The following is a 19868-nucleotide window of genomic DNA, read 5'->3' as shown; positions in this document are numbered from 1 at the left end:
AAAAAACAAGACAAGTTGTTCACAACCTAGGTCAAGGCTAATTTCAGTCAGAAAAGGTTGTAGCAGAAAAGTTGCTACTGACTACATGTCATTTTTTTCTTTCTAGAAGTTGAGATTGAAAAAAAAGTAAGTTGTTTACAACCTAGGTCAAAGCTAGATTCAGTCAGAAAAGGTTGTAGCAGAAAGGTTGCTTACTAAATGTCATTAGGCTTTCTGTCTAGAAGTTGAGAAAAAAAAAAAAAAGTTCAATGTTCAACACCTAGGTCAAGGCTACTTTCAGTCAGAGAAGGTTGCTACTTAGGCCTACTAGGCATGCCTTTCTTATATGCCATTACTTTCTTATAGGGAGCACAAATAGACATTTCTGGAACTAAACAGAACGAGTAACACTGATATTTATTTATTCCTTCCATCATATATTCAGCTCTTCATCCAGACATGCCCATAGAATATGCTAGCAACACTACAATGTTGGCAAAGAGCGAATAATTTACCCGCGAGTAGATAAAGCAGATTAGAGAGTAGATTATTAAAGTAGATTATCACACGAAAATATAATGTTTTATGAAGCTGTAAGTAGTGTAAGTAGTAGTAAAATACAATATTGAGTTTCAATAACTTTATTGTTTACTCACGTTGTTGTCGTCGCCGTAGCAGCTAGTCGTCGTCGGAGTCAGAGTCACGAAAGTCTTCATCCAATTCAGTCCAACTTGTACTCTTTTCCACTAGATAAGCCACCTATTTCACTGTCTTCACTGCTATTGTCATCATTTATGTGTTGACAACACATTTCTGCCACCTCAGCAGCTGAAAAACGGACTTGTCGATATGTATTGTCCGACATGTTTATTCATTGAACAGCCGCGAATGAGCCGAACGCGGAAGTATCGGAGGCGGGGCAATCACAAGATGTAAAATGACATAAAACTAAGCCAATAGGCTATCAAAACGAACTAAACTACTTGACAGTGATTGGCTAGCTGTTGACAACGTATCTACATAGTTTTTTTCATCGGTGAGGTTAAATGCGTGATTCAAACACGGCGAACACGTCATGGTTCGAAATCGAACCATATTTCAATGGGCCGTCCACAAAGGGTTAAAGCACGCCACAGCACTGAAACAGCTTTGCTGAAAGTTTCAAATGACAGATCACACGTTCATCACACTTGACACAGGTGATAATGCTATCCTAGTCCTACTAGACCTCAGTGCTGCATTTGACACCGTAGACCACCCCACTCTTCTAGGCCGTCTCCATCAGTGGGTTGGTATTAGGGACTCTGCTCTGCAGTGGTTCTCCTCCTACCTCACCCATAGATCCTTTTCAGTATCTATAGGGCAGCACTCTTCATCCTCAGCCCCTCTTTCCTGTGGTGTCCCCCAGGGGTCCATCCTGGGTCCAGTCCTATTCTGTTTATACATGCTCCCATTAGGAAATATAATTAGAAAATACAACCTTTCATTCCACTTTTACAGATGGTACGGGTTGAGAATGCTCCTTTCTTTCCCGCACATCGGGAATCCCGAAGGTTCGGGACTTTGTAATTAAAACTGCAACCGCAGGGGGGCAACATAAGACCGCCCTAATAACATGCAGGTTTGTCTCATGCCAGAAAAACACTCTGGTCAATGGAGAGGGAGAGAAATGCTTATTAGGCCTACCTTCTTTCAACGAAACAGCAGTGTCTGCTCAACTTATCATGGATATGATTCATAGGCTAAGTCACAAAAAACGAACGCAATGTTTAGGACAATTAGCTAAACGGGGATGCCTTTGCCAGCCAAAAAGTAGGCTAGTTATTTTGTAGGCCTACATTTCCATTACGTCAACTTTCTAAAGCATGCAGTTTAAGAAGGCTTGTGCGTGTTACACCTACATAAAAAGTGCATGTTACATTTAACCCCGCGCCCTGCTGCGCTGTGAAATCGGCTACATTGCCGGGACATTCTAAAACTCTTAACATGAAAAGCTTAACGTGAAAATTAAGATAACGTCCATAATGATTGGAATTTGGATTCAATATTTTGAGAGTTTTATGTGCTTATGAGAAGTAATAGCCTATAAGAGAGAAATGTGGTTATCATTGGTCGTTGTTTTCCAAACTTATTCCACGTTCAGCCTTTTTGTATGAAAAGAAGGGGAATGCCGGTGCAACGCAGATGTCTTCTTTTGTATTTAAAAGGTGCAAAACATTGACTAACGTTTCGACATTACAAACGTCTTCATCAGAGTCGTAGCCTATACATAAGTTGTTCAGCATAGTTCATCCTGGTTGCACCAGATTGTCGCACAACCGAAGCGCGGAGAACTTTCCTTTGTAGGCATATGCTTATGTCAGATAACGTCCATGGAGTTTGGGTCCGAGTTTTTGATAGTTTGATGTGCTTATCAGAAATAATGAGAGAGAAATTTGGTGATCGTTGTTTAGTTGCATTAAACCACGTTAAGCTTTTTCCTTTCAATGGGGCAGAAACGCTTTATGACATAGCCGTCCATAATAATTTGAGTTTGGGTTCGATATATTTAGCCAATAGTTTAAAGTGATTATGATGAGCAATATGAGAGAGAATTTGGTGGACATCGTTGTTTAGATACAAAAAGGTGACAGGGCCTTTGCTGTTGCGGCTCCACATTTGTGGAACCAATTGCCACCACATAATACATGATGCCCCCTCCATCTCTACTTTTAAATCAAGGCTCAAAACCCACCTTTACACCCTTGCTTTCCCTCCCCCTTAAGGCCTTAGCACGCTCCTGCGCCTGCGTCACGCGGCACTGGACGTTTGACGTGCGTCATTTTAGACGCGTATAAGAGGCATACTCCAATGTCTGTGTCCTGAATGCGCGCCAGCCGATCAAGGCTAGCGCCTGGGCACTATGAATTAACTGGGATACTCTGGGATGTGCGACCACTGAACTAAGGAAGAGCCAGGGAAGGAGTGTTCCACACTTAAATATACAAAAGATGCAGCTGTTAGATGAGGATAAGCACCACGAGTACTTTCTCATGTCTGCTGAAAAGTTTGATGAGTTGGTTCTTCACATCTCTCCATTTATCATCCACCAGAACAGGCACAGCACACCACGCGTAGGCTAGCATTCCAAGTTACAGCTAAACTAATGGGTTAGCTTATGGCTAATGTGTATGAGAAATCCCATAGAGATGCTAAAAGTATAAAAGATCGATAAAAGTATATATTTAGAGCGAATTTCAGTCCATTTACACAACTTGGATTACATAGGAGGTCTTTGTTTACAACTGACTATTAAAATACTCAAAGACTAATGTTTTGTCTCCATATAACAACGTTAGCGTGTAGGAAACGCCATTTTAAGTGTTCTTCCGTCTCTGTTTGCTGCGTTTTAAGCGTTATTTCTGTACGTGCTCCACCTACTGGAGCGGCGTCTTTACAGCAGTTCCGTTTCACACATGCGCAGTCTACGTGTGAAAGAGACGCGCGGTCTTACATTTTGGTCGACTCAAAACAAAAACAACAGCATGCCGTAAAAATGACGCAATTCTCGTCACGTGCTCACCAGTGCCGTGTGCCCATGACGCAGACGCAGGAGCGTGCTAAGGTCTTTAGATGGCGGCATGGCACAGTGCACTCTGCATGACAGCAACCATGACACAGCACTTTACTTCCTGTGTCATGGTTGCTGTGTCATGCAAAGTGCGCTGTGCCATGCCGCCATCTAGTGGTTAAGGAATATTTCACACCCATTATCCTGATTATAAAAGCTGCGCCGTAGAAAATTGGCACAAAGTCGGTTGGGTGATCTATGTGATAAATTGTGTTTTTCTTTTCATACTTCGTTACTTTATGAATGGTGGTGTATTATTAAGGTACCATTTTGAATGTCATTACTCTGACATTCAAGAAATAACGGCTGCCATTTTTCGTGACCCAGGGTCAATGGGGAATTCCATTGAACATGGGTCACGGATGTAATGTTTTTGTTCTCCCTTAAGTTTCTCCACGTTGCGTCGATAACATTTTGAAATTCTTGCTGTATTATGTCGGACAAAAATGTAGGTTATTATCAAAGTGAAATGGTTACTGTCATATGTCAGCGGCGTTTGTTTCTGCACATAATTGACGTTTTCCTTTGAAATGGTCAATCGGAATCAATGGGAGTCAATGGGGAACCGTAATACTTTCAATAGCGGATGACGTGACGGCGGTGCCCTCAGCCTCGCTCAATCGCTGAAAAATAGATGCCACATCAGTCTTCATTTTACCTTGACTAGTCTTGACACTTGTCACGTCTGCCTGCAAGGTTGCCAAATTTCCACTGAATCGGGCCATCTCCTCCATTGCTTTTTGAAGTGCTGCTTGCAATTCGGCAAATCCAGGGGGTGCCTTGACCGTATCCGCAAGCAACTCCGCGGGCAGAACAGAGTCTTTGGCAGAGCCATGAGCGCAAGTATGGCTAGCACCCTGCTTAGCATTACGTGTTTTCGATGTTGCACTCATAATCACTTATTTTTACTTCACCAAACTATCCCTCATTAAACTCGTAGTGGTAGTCCCGCATTCAATGCATTTACTTTACGAAATTGTAGACTATCGATTTATTTTGGGGGGTTTTATGGAGCAGCTCCCTTACACGTCCATCTCGTTTCACGATCCCACGTGACTTCCAATATTACTATTTCTGCACTACAATGGTATTGTTACAATGCTGCACATAGCTATAATGTACATATCTGTCTATATGGTTCATACTGAATATCCATATTTATTTCTGCTTTTATTATAATATATACATTGCACATATTGTTACATCCTCAGATGTATATATTTATTTTTTATGTTTAATTACATAAATTGTTAAATGTTACATCCATGCTGTATCTGTTTGGACTGAGGTTATGCTATGTTGCATCTATGTTGCATGTTGTCTATGTTGCATGCTGTGCTGTGTTCTCTTGTGTCTCTCTCTCTGCTCTTCCAATCTTCCAAATAAGGTCACATGTTGAAGGTGATTGGGATCGTTATTGGAAGTGTGCTCCCATTGGCTGAAGAGACAACCAGGCAGTGGATAAGAACCTGTCTGCCCTCTTCCCTGCAGATTTTCCCCTCTTCTGTTTCAGACAGTTGTTGGTTGTGTTGTTGGATTGCGGTTGCTTTGTTGCTTTGTTGCTTTGTTGCTTTGTTGTAGTGATGGGCGAACAAAGCCTTGTGAAGCTTCTTCCTGATTGTATCGCAAAATGATCCGAAGCATTGAAGCATCGAAGACAACACAGTGACATCTGGTGGTCAGCAGAAATGACAGCACTATGAACTCGACGCAGCCGAACGAGGCACAGCAGAAGAGACAGATGTACACATGCATGGCGTGTGATGACTGGGAATGACATACATTAATTAGAACTAGGGTATTATGTTTGAATATCATATGTTCAGCGTTTGAATTTATGCGTGTTCAGTTTTAACCAACTGCAACAAGAAATGCAGCCTCCTACTTACTGCCTATAGCAAATTGCAATATCGATTTCCTTCAATAAATAAAGTTTAGGCCTTATACAATAAACTGCCATTGCCTACTCATAACCAAGACGCATTACAGTCTGTTATAGGATAGAACTAAAAGGGTCATTATTAGAAAAAAGTATCTCACGAACTTCGTAAAATCCATGAAATTTCGGTGGAGTCAAGGTAACAAAGAGGGCTGTCAATCCGATGCTAAAGGTTCAATCCCAGAGAGATGCACCTTGGTGGAAATGTGTTATGCCACAAAAACACATTTGATTTCGAAACTTCTTTAGTAACAATGATTGCTGAGTAACTTAAAGACACGTAACACAGGTTTTGTTAAATTAGAGCAGTAGGCTAATACAGAGTAGGCTTGGGCTAGTGTAGCTTCTGTGGGGCAAACTTTCGAATCCAACAAAACCTGTCGGTGACGTTCAAAGCTTCACACGTCATCAGTCGCATGCTTATGCCAGCTTGATACAAGCTCCAATACACTGTTTCGAAACAATTTGCTTCGTGGAAGTGATACAAGCTTCGGTGCCTCGGTGTCAAGTGTCCCATCACTACTTTGTTGCATGGTTACATGGTTGTATGTTGCATGGTTGCTTGGTTGCATGGTCGTATTGTTGCATGATTGTTATTGTTGCATGCTTGCATGGGTGTGTGCTTGCATTGCTAGTCCGTAGACCCATTTCTTCGTTCTCCGTTTGACCTGTGAAGCTTTGAAGAGAGGCTGGGTGGCATTTACTTTGAACAGTGTTATTTTTCTCCTGTTTCTGGCTAGTTAGGGAGTGAAGTTAGTTTTTGTTGTTAATTTTATCTTTTGGTTTTGAGGCAAGTTAAATTCCATTCCCAATGACTAGAATCTGTTTGGTTTATTATTTTGGCCTTTCCCCCTCCTGAAGTTTGTGGTAATGCTTCTTATGTTTATTATTTTGTAAATAAATTCAACCTAATTGCATAAAGCTCTTGTTGTGTTGTGAGGTGCTGAAACCAGGGGCCAGTTGTACAAAAAATGTAATCCGGATCAAAATGATCCAGATTTGGAAATCCCGTTTTTTGCTATTCAGGATCAGGTAATCCGTTTTACTTTTCAGTTGTTTTTTCAAAGCAACATGGGATTGGATCACCCTGATCCAGATACAGTTTTCAAGATTACCAAATCCGGATTGCCAGCTAAAGAACAAGTAGAAGAGCCAACATGGGGTCACTTTAAGTGTTTATTTTGAGACGAAACACAAAACATAAACATGAACCTAAATTTATAATTTATTTTATGACCCCTCATCTGAGCCACAACAAAGTAAAAAGAAATGTACATTAACAAATGCATTGTGGATATACTGAAAACATCTTAAATAAAAAATGTCCAATAGTTAACAAAATAATGTTCATGGTTCTTCATCTGAGAAGGAGAGACCCACATTTTCAAGTTTCAACTAAGATTTCTGGTAATTTTCCCATTTAAAACATGTCTCCTCTCAAGTTAGAAAGTGCGATAAGACCAACTGAAAATGAAACCTGCCATTTTTTTCTAGGCTGATTTGACATGGAACTACACTCTCATCTGGCGTAATAATTAAGGCAACTTGCAAACTACTGGCACTACTACTGCTTGTTGTCTATTGGGACTATTTTCAGATGCTGCGTACCATATCACTGCGCCTATGTACGTTTGCAAGTTGCCTTGATTATTACGCCAGATGAGAGTGTAGTTTCATGTCAAATCAGCCTAGAAAAATGGCAGGTTTCATTTTCAGTTGGTCTTATTGCACTTTCTAACTTGAAAGGAGACACGTTTTAAATGGGAAAATTACCAGAAATCTTAGTCACTTTTAAACATGAAGCTAGCAGGCGAGAAGCTAATGGTCTAATCCGATTCAATGATCTATGCTAGGCTGAAGCTAAAAGTTGTATCGCCAGACTCACAGAATGGCTGGATGAACGGGAACAAGGTAAATATCGATTGTTTTGCTCGAGGGGAGGGGGAAAATGAGCGTATTTCCAAAAATGGCGGAATATCCCTTTAAAGAACATCAATTTTCTTTGTGAATGAATAATGTATTGTAAATAACTAAATGTTTTCCTTAAAATAAATTCCCATAGAGGATTTTCATTTTTATTTTTAAAGGGCAGTTATTTCATGGATCCAGGACACTATGCACCCTGATAAAGTCCCCTTGGCCTTTGGAATTAAAATAACCCCACATCAACACTATACTCCACATCAACACTGTACCCATCACCATACCATTTCATTCTCATTGAGCTCAATGCAATTCGAACCAGCTAATAGGAACTGAAATAAAACCATGTCAATATCTTAGTATGTTGAAGGGTATAGTGTTGATAATGTTATTTATTTTTCTAATTTCAAAGGCCAAGGGGACTTTAACATGGGCGTTCCAATACTTATGACCCCTGTCATTTGAAAACATTTATTTACATTATTCATTCACAAAGAAAATTGATGTCCTTAAAAGTTGAATATTTCCTCATTTTTTTTTCATTTAAGGCATTAAAGGTAGGGTATGGAATTAGCTTTGTTGGCCATTTTTGCTAAATCACTTGAAATCCTATTCCTAACCCACTTATAGCCACTAAGTTGGAAGCACTGAAATGGAAATTAAACACGTCAATCATCTGCGGAACGGGCAGGGCTCGAAAAACTCCAGCCAATAGTATTCCTCACCCCATACCATCATTTCACAGCCCGTTCAATCTAACGTCTTACTCCTCTTCCTCCTACCCCTCCCCACCGCGCGCGACCCTTTCGAAAGCTGGTGACCGCGAGTCCGTGCTGAAACGAAACCAACTGCCTGCTGCTGCACGTCCATGTTCCCCTCTTGTTGTATGTGTCACTTCATTTCTATACAAACTAACTAAGGCAGCGGATACCTACGGAAACTCAATCACCCACGCAATAAATAAGCTATGTAGCAAAAATTACATTTTACCGTGACACGAAGAGTGTTGTAAACATGAAATCGAAACTTAACAGCTTGGAGCTACAGTGGAATAGGCGAACCAACGGGCCAGCACTAAACTTGGATATTTCAGGAGATAATCGCCCTGGTAAGAACAAACCAGATTCTGTTCAAATATACACACCTATGGCTACTGAACCATATGTACTACAACCCTTTGGAGGTGAATAAAGAATGTAATTGGGGAAGTTGATGTGAGTGATTGTATGGAGACTAGAGCTCATAGTGCTGTAGACGCAGGCTGGCATTTCATTTAGCCTGGCTCGCTCTCGCGCTGCGCATTTGAATTGTCGCTCGTGCATGGAGGGCGGGACTTGAGGTTGTATATGTTCAAACTCTGCCGTCCGTTTTGCCAATTCCGTACCCAACCTTTAAGATCAATTCCGAAATATGATTTTATATTGGCAGATGCTATTTGCACCCATGGTGCAAATTATGAACATTACTAATCAACAATGCTATTTACACCCGGTGACCCAGGTGCAAATAATCAACAATGCTTTTTACACCCGGTGACCCGGGTGCAAATAATCAACAATACTATTTACACCCGGGTGCAAATAATCAACATTACTATTGACACCCGGATGTAAATAGTGTCTACAATCAACAATGCTATTTACACCCGATGTCTAACATCCATGTACACTGTCAATAGGCCTGTGTATTTACCAGCTCTACAGTAATTTACAGGGATGCAAACACACATGTGGTCAAAAAAGAGAGAGCCTCGGAGCGGGGGAGCGGGGGGGGGGGGGGGGGGGGGGGGGGGGGTAGGTGTGCTTAGGTGCGCAGTGTGGCGCCGGTGGCCGTGGGGTGGTGCATTACGGGTATCAAGCATCTTGGAGAAAGGCCTATATATGGTCACTACGGTGAATGTAGGGGGGTCATGATGTTCAGTACCTTTACTCTGAGTCAAAGTTGCTGTATATGATACCATCATCATCATCTTGGCAAACTATTGCACCTTGAGCATGCAGTGTATGCCGAAAAAAAGCCATTGTAGTAATGTTTGAGCACTGAAATCTTGAAAGAACACCCAGTGCAACCTTTTTTTGTTTTGTCCAAAATGATTTTTGCAAATTGCAAAATCCCCCTAAACTTGCTGTTTAGGCCTACATAGCCTATTAGCCCATGCCTACACATTCTAAGGTTTCAGTGAAATATTGGCACACCACTAATAATATAGACAAAACAATTACTGCCAAGTACAAACAAATGATGGGAATACTATTTTTTATATAAGCTAATGTCCAACCAGCTCCTCTATAAGACTAGCTCTTCTCAACATTGCTTTATTGTGTTCTACATTCTATACTATAGCTATTCTTTATGCAAGTCCCATATACACTCCTACAAGTTTTTTTTTGTCAAGGCAGGTTGCTGCACTGCCAGCTACATCTAATCCAAACATAGTAGGCCAATAAAAAAAGAGGATATAGTTGGTTGGTAATCTAAATGCAAAAAATGATAAGGGCTAAACCAAAATTATGCTAATCGCGATTAGCCACATTGCTACAATTCAAACGATGTTGACATAAATTAACAACTACTACAATAAGGCCATGATTTCCAATACAACTACTAAACAACATAACATGACAAATTAGCCTCACTCACGTAATTGTCTTCCCATAATAGGCTAAGTAGGCATAGTCTAAAAAACAATTCTAGGTTATGCTCCACAGTAGACAGATGTGCTCCTCCCGACACTTAAAAGACAAAGGCTATTTTTGGACATGTTACGGTAGACACAGAGCAGTTTGATCTGATCTTAATCCTGATTTTATTATTGATGATATCAGCAGAGTCAGCTTTTATAACCCATCCAGAGGTGTGCACGACGAACGTAACTTTATCCACATGGCAAGCGGAGGACATGCGTAAAGGTGCGTAATCTGGTTATCCATAGGCAAAGTAGCCTTCTACCGCTCTCCGTCGCTGCCCTCAGTGAATTCTTTGATGTCATTAGATGTTTCCCCGAAAAGCGAGCTGTTTGCATCCCTGAATTTAGTTTTTAACAGTTTTTAGCTGTTTCGCCATGTCTGGGTTACTTACAATGTAGGCTATGGTGATTATACAAATAGGCTGATGAGTGCTCATGTGGTAGCTTGATCAAAGGCAAGCTAGTTCAAAGAGTTGTTTTCTGAGTTGTCTTCCAGGCAGTGCTGCCACTGTTGACTTAAAAGCACTTACTCCTAACCCTAAGCCTAACCTTAACCCATGCCTAACCCCAGCGCCTTCCACACAGCGTTGGCGGCTCAACACACCAAGAAACCTTTCTACTCACAACTACTGAAGCCTACTTCTACTCAGCTGTACTCATAACTGAAATAAATCTAGTCAATCTTTGCACAGGTTCAAAAAGCACAAACTCTTATTTGCCGTGAGGTAACATCATCTAAGAAAAGAGAGAGTCGTTCGTAATTGGCATGCAAAAAAAAAAAAAGGCTTTACTTCAACTTCGAACCCTGGATCACGGATTTCCAACCCGGTGACATCCCCACTACACTACAACCCGTTGGATGAACATGTGAGAATGCTAATATTTCAAGGGGATTGCTAGGTAACGGTAACCAAACTTAAAGATCGTATTTCTTGATTTTGCTTACAAACTGACGATTTTACCCATTCACTGAATAAAGTTTATGGAAATTTAGCACAACTTTCTCATCTAAAATATTGTTTTAATAATCCTAAATGGTTAGATTTAGGATTTAGGCCATCTCCTGCCAAGATAGTCATGCCAGGGTTAGCAGCCAATGTTCCCTCTTAGCTGCGCGCGTGCGCGGATGCGCAGGCCAGCGAAGTGGCCGCGCAACAGATTTTTCAGACCGCGCATATTTTTCAGACCGCACAAACTATTTTTTTTTTTTCAGGGTTTAAAAATGTGACTATCAAACGCGATGTAGCCTAGTTAACAAACATTTAAAATACTGACATGTCTGACAACCAAGTCGGATGTAGACAACGTTACAAACAAAGTATTCTTAAGGCTCTTGGCGGGTACCATGACGAAAAGAAAGGCTGAGCAGGTGCTCCAGAAAAAGTTCTGCCTAACATTTACAAATGAGTGGCTAGATGAAATAGTCCAAACTGACACAAAAGATGGTCCAGGTAGGATAAAACTTTCAGAGATATTTACATATTTGCTCGGAGGCAAAAGCGAAAGGGGAGTTCGCTAGTGGTAAAACTTTGTCCGAGTGGAAGCTTGGTTACCTAAAGCAGGGGTGCTACGGCCCGTCACGCACTTTAATGCAGCCCGCCGAGCATGCATTAGTTTATCATAGATTTTGCCAGATAGGTTATCATTGGCTGTTCGTTATTTTTCCCAGCAACAGCGTTGGTAAACGTTACAGCAAACTGCTTTACACTATTCTTAGAGAACGTTTGCAATGTCAATGTCAAAACAGCATGTTACATAGAGATTATACTCTTTATAATCTCCATTGCAATAGCTCTAATTTACGTTATGTTACTCATTTGATTGGGAACGCGTTTGAGCGTGCACAAAAGGGATCCGACCGACGCAAAGTGCATCAAAAAACACCCATACATCTGTTACAAACACCCATACATCTCTGCGATTATTAGTCACAGCAAGATTAGACCTATAGACCGGTTACAGCCCCCTAACAACCGTCGTCAAGAACGAACTCAGAGGACAAGCGAACTCAGAGCCGCACGGACACGCACGGTCTGTGCGGCACGGACAGCACAAAGCAAGCGTGCTGAACTTAGTTGATTAAACTCATCGACTGATCATACGGGTCTAGTGACCACTTTTGATCAGGTAGGCTAAAGTAAGCACTATTCTAGGCTATGATTAATGGCTAATAGTGTTCTCATTTTAATCTAAACCAGTCCGATCCTATGCTCTACTGGGACGGGGGGCACTGTGCACACGTACCGGACCCCACCCCCCTTCTAAAAAAAAAAAAACACAGACTTGCATGCACGACCATCATAGCACCCACACTCATAAAGCTGTCAACCAAACAGCTGAGTGTGTAGGCCAGCAGAAACGACCAATTCAAAAATAATGTGACACGACATAAACAAGCAATCATGCCACAGCGGGCTATTGTAAAGTCCTCCTTATCTTACCTTAAACCTGAAGCGTCTGTGTTAGCACTTGTGGTGGATGCGCTAGCATCATTGCTATCAGCCTCAGTATTCTGCCCGAACATTAATCCAGAAATCGTAGGCTTATTTGCTATTTTTTGTATTATCTACCTTTCGTTTCGTTTGTGTTCTCTGTTTGTGTGTGGCTACCAGATTTGTATTTGGTATTGTATTATTTGATGAGGATTCATTAATAAACCACTGAGGCCAATTTCTCATGACCAACACTTTTCTAACACTGTGTCTCAAACCGCGCACTTCTGCACTTAAAATACTTAATTTGAGTGCGTGAGGGCGTTTACACTGAAATTTCGAACGATACGAAGGGCACTGCAAGTCCCCGGATGGTGCACTCATAACGGTCAAAAAGTTGAGTGTGGAACGCTGGACACTTCTCGCCCTCAACGGACGCCATGTTGGCTAAATAACGGAAGGGGAGGGAGTATTTTCAAACTCGTGGAAATCGCGGTAGAGAAATCTGAAGCAGCAGCGGTGGAAAACACACTTTACAGAGGTACAAGCAAGTTACAACATAAACTGTTCATGTTTTGACACAGTACGACCATGTCACGGTGGAATTGAGGACACCAATAAAAACATATTTAAACGTTACGATCGTCATTTCCGTGAAGTGCACGGAGGTTAGCGTTTGATATGAGACGACACTATTCTGTTAAGATGTGCACACTATGCCAGTAAGCACACAGGGCACATAGGGTGCTGTACGAAAGTGTACTCACGGAAGTAGTCGGTTTGAGACAGACTATAAATGTCATCACGAACTCATGTGTACACTCTAATATACAAGACTCAGGTCCGAATGAGGACGCCACCAACAGGCAAGGAGTGTTTATTACAACTAACTACAATTTAGGCCTTACAGTAAGATAGAGTTCTATCCTATCACTTAGGTTAGGTCATATGTTCACTGACTTTGCAAAACGTATCATTTCTTGTAGCCTACTAAATAAAACATTCTTACTTCCTTGTTTTAACCTTACAAATACATGTGACTTTGCAATATTTCTTTTTTTCCCTATCACCTCAAATTCACAACTTAAACAATGCTTTACAATCACAGAAGTTACAGAAACTTTTTTTTCCACAATAAACTCAAGTTCATAACGTGCACTTACAGCAGAATCAGCACAAATTGGGACGTATAACATTTGAATACCTCAAAGGGCACCTGATTGATGTTTGTATGATGAGTTTGGGCCCTGGCTAGTGGATGTGTGGCTCGTTCCAAGAAAATTTTAAAGCAGTCAATGATCACACCACACAGTTTGGAGAGTGTTTTCGAAAGTCCATTGGCATTGTTTTCATGAAATCATCTCTCTCTGCCCACATGATCAAGGGTTTGAGGCAAACAGTGTTGGGGAGTAACGCATTACATGTAATTGAGTTACGTAATTTAATTACAAAATAAATGTAACAGTAATATATTACAGTTACTGTAGAAAAAATGTAATTCAATTACAGGTACTTTTGAAATTTTTCAAAATTACAATTTGAATTACATGCAAAAAATATTGTATGTAAAAAGAACTGTTTCCCTCCACAGCCATAGTTTGATACGGGACCTTCTGATAGGCTCTATCACGTCTACAGCGCCATCATCGTAGGCCTACATGCCTGCCTGTAAACGTGTTATGATTATCATTATATTATCTTCACAAAAAATGTGATGCTAATTCATGTATTGAATGCCCTTGCTGCCTTGTGCGCTTGTACAGAACTGCTCGGCAGCCTGTAGACCAAGGCCGAAATCTTCGCATGGATTTGGGGACTATATATATCATTCAAAAATCGGAAAAGTAATCAAAAAGTAATCAAAAGTAATTAGTTACGTTACTCAGAAAAAGTAATTCAAATAGTTACACTACTATTACATTTTAAACAGAGTAACTTGTAACTGTAACACATAACATTTCTAAAGTAACCTTCCCAACACTGGAGGCAAGCACATGATATGTAAACCATGATTAAAAGTTCTTGATACAGTTGCTTTACTGATCCCTCTCAAATCTATAGGCCAAGTCTTTTCCATAAAGATGAAGTTTAATTAGCATGATAGTGAGAATACGTTTTTGGAATGCATGCAAAGCTGATGAAGACGGAACTCTTGTTTCAAGGTGCCCTTTGAGGTATTCATACAGGGAAAACGGTAACTGCCAGTTGGGAAGGCTAGTGAAGTGAAGAGTTTTCTCATAATTTCCAATAAATCCAGCTATGTTCAGTTTTATTTACTCAGTTCCTCATGCAACCCATTCACTTCGTTTTGTATCTGTTCACAATGTTTCATTGTCATTTCAGTCTGACAAGAAACCCCTGTAACAGCAACATCTCCCGTACAGACATTCACACGTGTGTGCATCTCCAATAGCAATGCACTTTCACTCCTGACCCGTTTGTCGACTCTTTGCTGCAGTCGGTGTCTTTCTATGCTATCTTTCTGTACACCACAAATGTTATACCTACGTCCCAATTTGTGCTGATTCTGCTGTAAGTGCATGTTATGAACTTGAGTTTATTGTGGGAAAAAAAAGTTTCTGTAACTTCTGTGATTGTAAAGCATTGTTTAAGTTGTGAATTTGAGGTGATAGAAAAAAAAAAGAAATATTGCAAAGTCACATGTATTTGTAAGGTTAAAACAAGGAAGTAAGAATGTTTTATTTAGTAGGCTGACAAGAAATGATACGTTTTGCAAAGTCAGTGAACATAGGACCTAACTAACCTAAGTGATAGGATAGAACTCTATCTTACTGTAAGAAGAGATGTAGGCCTAAATTGTAGTTAGTTGTAATAAACACTCCTTGCCTGTTGGTGGCATCCTCATTCGGACCTGAGTCTTGTATATTAGAGTGTACACATGAGTTCGTGATGACACTTAGAAAAGTGTTGGTCATGAGAAATTGGCCTCAGTGGTTTATTAATGAATCCTAAATAATACAATACCAAATACAAATCTGGTAGCCACACACAAACAGAGAACACAAACGAAACGAAAGGTAGATAATACAAAACATCGCAAATAAGCCTACGATTTCTGGATTAATGTTCGGGCAGAATACTGAAGCTGATAGCAATGATGCTAGCGCATCCACCACAAGTGCTAACACAGACGCTTCAGGTAAGATAAGGAGGACTTTACAATAGCCCGCTGTGGCATGATTGCTTGTTTATGTCGTGTCACATTATTTTTGAATTGGTCGTTTCTGCTGGCCTACACACTCAGCTGTTTGGTTGACCGCTTTATGATTGTGGGTGCTATGATGGTCGTGCATGCAAGTCTGTTTTTTTGGGGGGTGGGGGTGGGGTCCGGTGTGCACAGTGCTCCCCGTCCCAGTAGAGCATAGGATCGGACTGGTTTAGATTAAAATGAGAACACTATTAGCCATTAGTCATAGCCTAGAATAGTGCTTACTTTAGCCTACCTGATCAAAAGTGGTCACTAGACCCGTATGATCAGTCGATTAGTTTAATCAACTAAGTTCAGCATGCTTGCTTTGTGCTGTCCGTGCCGCACAGACCGTGCGTGTCCGTGCGGCTCTGAGTTCGCTTGTCCTCTGAGTTCGTTCTTGACGACGGTTGTTAGGGGGCTGTAACCGGTCTATTGCACGAAAGCGCAGAAGCGGGGCTTTCCAACGAGCCTAGACACTAGTCTGTACGAAGTATGAAAATTAAAGAATTCATGAAGCTAAATCTAAGTATATAATTTACAGTCTATATTGCTCTGCGTTCACCCGCGCATCCTATAGTCTACTCTCGCTTTAATTACTGGTGAACCTGGCATCGCACAGACATGACACGCATATCAAATGAGAGAGGAGGAAGAGGGCTTTCCATTGATACCAAATGCATCAATCTTTCTGTGTTATAAAAAGAGACGAAGTGACAAACAAATAATAATGTCATATAGCTTAGGGTACCATTACTCTCGTTTGATTTAGCCTACTCGTGAATCCGCGGTCAGAAAAATATGGCACGCATGTCAGATGAAAGAGGAGACACAGAGCTATCCACAGATACCAAATACAACATTCTAGTTCATAAAACAGATGAAGTGACAGCAAAATAATAACTTAATTTAGCTCCACCTACCCCGTGTTTTTGTGGGTTTTTTTTATGGCATATGGTCATAATCCAACGTTATCATGTGTTTCTCTGGCAAGGCACGTTCATAATCCGGTTTTGAGATCCTAGCAAACTCCTGTATGGTATCCAATTCAAGCCTCATATTGCATCCAAATTTGTGTGACAAATAAACACTTTTTTGCCTTTACTTTGTTCATTGCAATGTAGTAAAAAAAATATTATAGAGAATCATCATGTGTGCACTTCATGTGTGCTACCACGCAAACAAGTCAGGTCAGATCAGCTCGTGTCACAAATATGGAGCACAGAAAGTGTCAAAACACAATTTGTCATCACTAAATAGAAATTGCCATTTATTTCTGTAAGGCACACACCACCTATTTCTGTAAATTGCTCAGCTCCAAAGTCCGACTACATGCATTCTTAAATTGCCATTTTCAGGGCAGTCAGGCCTACACAAACATGAAAGTCACGGCAAGCTGTCAGCTTGCTGTGATGAGATACAGTCAAAATGTAAGAATTTGTATAGTATGCTTTTTGAATTTTTACTATCTATAAATCAAATTCAAATCAACGCACGTATTAATACATGATCGTGGCAGATGATTAAAGCTTTATAGGCTAGGGAATGTAAAACTTAAGTTCCAGTTTTTACACCATTCAAATTGTGTGTATCTTTTCTAGCTTTCGTATGCATTATGTTCTATAAAACATTATATTATATTCTGCAGTGCAAAGATGCCCACTAAAGACAGGAAAAGAACGCAGTTTTCTGAAAATTTTGTTCCATGTGCCCTTTTTTAAAATTTGAGCCCCTGCCCCTTCAAAGGTCTCTGCACGCCCCTGATGTGTTTTACCTTCATGGCATCTTGAATGTGATCCTGTCTGACCACCTCTGCAGAGCGATCCATGTGACATTTCAGGCAGCGAATCAGCTCCCTGCATACACAAACATAAATTATGCTCAGAAATGTAGAATTAAATGTTTACATAATAATAAAGATGATGCCATGATCACTCATCACTGACTTATAGGCCAGAGCGCCAGCAAAGTGCTTTTGGATGTAAGTGTCCATCACAGGCCGGAAGTGGTAGTATTTGCTATCCCGCAGCAGATTGATTATGAACACCTGCAACAAGATTGATACATTTCATTATGAGGGTCAGGCAGTTGAACTGGGGCCTATTGCACAAAACTAGGATAAGGGATTAAGCCGGGATATCTTGGTTATCCTGGCTCAATTTATCCATGATGCAGTTGCACAAAAGCGGGATAGGGGCAGCAGGATATGTTATGGTATAAGTTACCATGGCGATTTATTCTGTGGAGCTAGCCTGCTCCAGACCAGGCTAAGAGCCAAGCTAAGTTGATTCTAATGGTAGCCTACTTACATTATCTGATTGGTTCAGCTAGCTGTCATTCAAATCAGACCTCCGTGTGATTTTTTTAAAGAGCTGTATTCCATTTATATATTATTTTTCAGTTTAAATATGCTAATTAGGTGTTCTCATTAATTATGCGCTCATTTGCATATATTTCAAACCTCAAAAACTCAACATTAGACAAAGCCAGGTCCAAATGTTCATGTTGTATATAGTAAATCCAAAGACATGTCCAGAGGGGTTTATGGATATTTCATTTTGTTTTCCAGTAAACCTGAAAATACTGTCAATACCCATAAAAACTTGATTTTTGCCTCATTTTTAAGAATAAAACGTCATTTAAATCAGGATTAGAATAATAAATCAACAAACCCCTCTGGACAAGTCTTCACAATATACTTAGGAATAAAACTGGAAAGTTTGGTGTATGTAGGTGATACAGAAGTGGAGTTTTTGAGCTTAGAGTGGGAGAGGAAACCGGAGGAAACTCATTTCGAGAAAACAGCCTTAAAACCATAGAAACACAGCCATAGAGCTCCACAGTCCTGCCCACAGCCTTGTCCGGAAGTAAAAATCCAATACAATTTCTCCATTGACAACTGGAGAATAAGCCATAAAATCGTAACCGTCCATGGTAGACTTAAAACCAGCTACGATGTGACTAAGCGATTATACCGGCTCATATAGATGTCAAAAGTTAACGGGGCATCAACCTTGTTTTTGAGAAAACAATGTTTTAGTCACGATTTAACGAGAGAGTACTACACTACCCAACACCCTACCGTGTAAAACTGGTGAAAGCAGAACCTTTGATTGGTAGAGATGGCCGTTGCCATGGCAATCCCAAACAAACTGTACTCAACTTTTCCCGCGCCTATCGTCCGGCTAGCGTCTCGCTGGAACGTCAAAACTTAAAATGGCTGCAGGGCTGTCAGGACCAATGTATGGTCTTCCGAAAAAGAACAGTTTTCTCATCTTGAAGGTTGAATTTACTCAATGGAAACGGTAGGACAGGGGTCGGCAACCTTTGAGACCTCCAGTGCCAACTTCAAAATTTCTAGTCAATGAGTGTGCCACTATCAACAATAATGGTTAAAAACACACACAAACAACGGGAATATACTTCTACAAATTTGGAATTTTACTTTACATTGAAAATGTGCTAATAAAATAAAAATGTAATTGGTATTATTATTATTATTATAGCCATGCATAACAAACGAAACAGCCACAACATTTTATAGGCAACAGCAGGCCTATTTAACTAAACCGTGTGGGCTGAGGCTAAAATGAATCATAGGCTATATGTCTCAATTACAAGGTATATCTTGCCTACCAGTCAGTGTGATCCCTGTCCTTGCTTTTCTTGGCTGAGCTTTTTTATCTGGGGTTCAGTTTGTCACTTTGTCAGTATGAGATTTTTTTTTTTGCTGATGCTGGTGGCGCGTGCCAGTGATTATGCCTTGGCGTGCCAGCAGTGGCACCCGTGCCATAGGTTGCCTACCCCTGCGGTAGGAAGTAATCATCTTCTTTTCTCAGATTAATATGGAACCATGTTAAACTATCGTTAGGCTGCAAATGTTGGAAATGTGTGTACGTTTGCAAAGCATCATTTGAGTTCTCTAACTAGGAATTCAAGATATGTACACAGTCTTGTACCTTTCGCTTTTTTTACATTTTCTGTTCATTTTTTCACTCGAAATTACAAGTTATATGCTTATGAGTCACATCGTAGCTGGTTAGCCTAAGGCATGGTCTAAAACTCTTTATATCCGGATTTTTCCAGAAGTC

The 19868-nt window shown here is 40.6% G+C and overlaps 1 protein-coding gene across 1 annotated transcript in view; it reads right to left on the bottom strand.

The window, feature by feature from the left end:
- Positions 1 to 19868, bottom strand: part of dock3 (dedicator of cytokinesis 3) — a 597933-nt gene that overhangs the window by 337355 nt on the left and 240710 nt on the right. The window contains exons 21-22 of the mRNA XM_062544851.1: positions 17724 to 17824; positions 17552 to 17633 (exon numbers count right to left, since the gene is read on the bottom strand). Of these exons, the coding sequence (XP_062400835.1) occupies positions 17552 to 17633; positions 17724 to 17824 (183 nt within the window). The remainder of the gene's footprint in view (positions 1 to 17551; positions 17634 to 17723; positions 17825 to 19868) is intronic.

The sequence above is a fragment of the Sardina pilchardus genome, chromosome 9 (assembly GCF_963854185.1).
Source record: "Sardina pilchardus chromosome 9, fSarPil1.1, whole genome shotgun sequence".
Lineage (NCBI taxonomy): Eukaryota > Metazoa > Chordata > Actinopteri > Clupeiformes > Clupeidae > Sardina > Sardina pilchardus.
The sequence above is the reverse complement of the archived record's forward strand: the minus strand, read 5'-3'. Positions and strand labels throughout refer to the sequence as shown.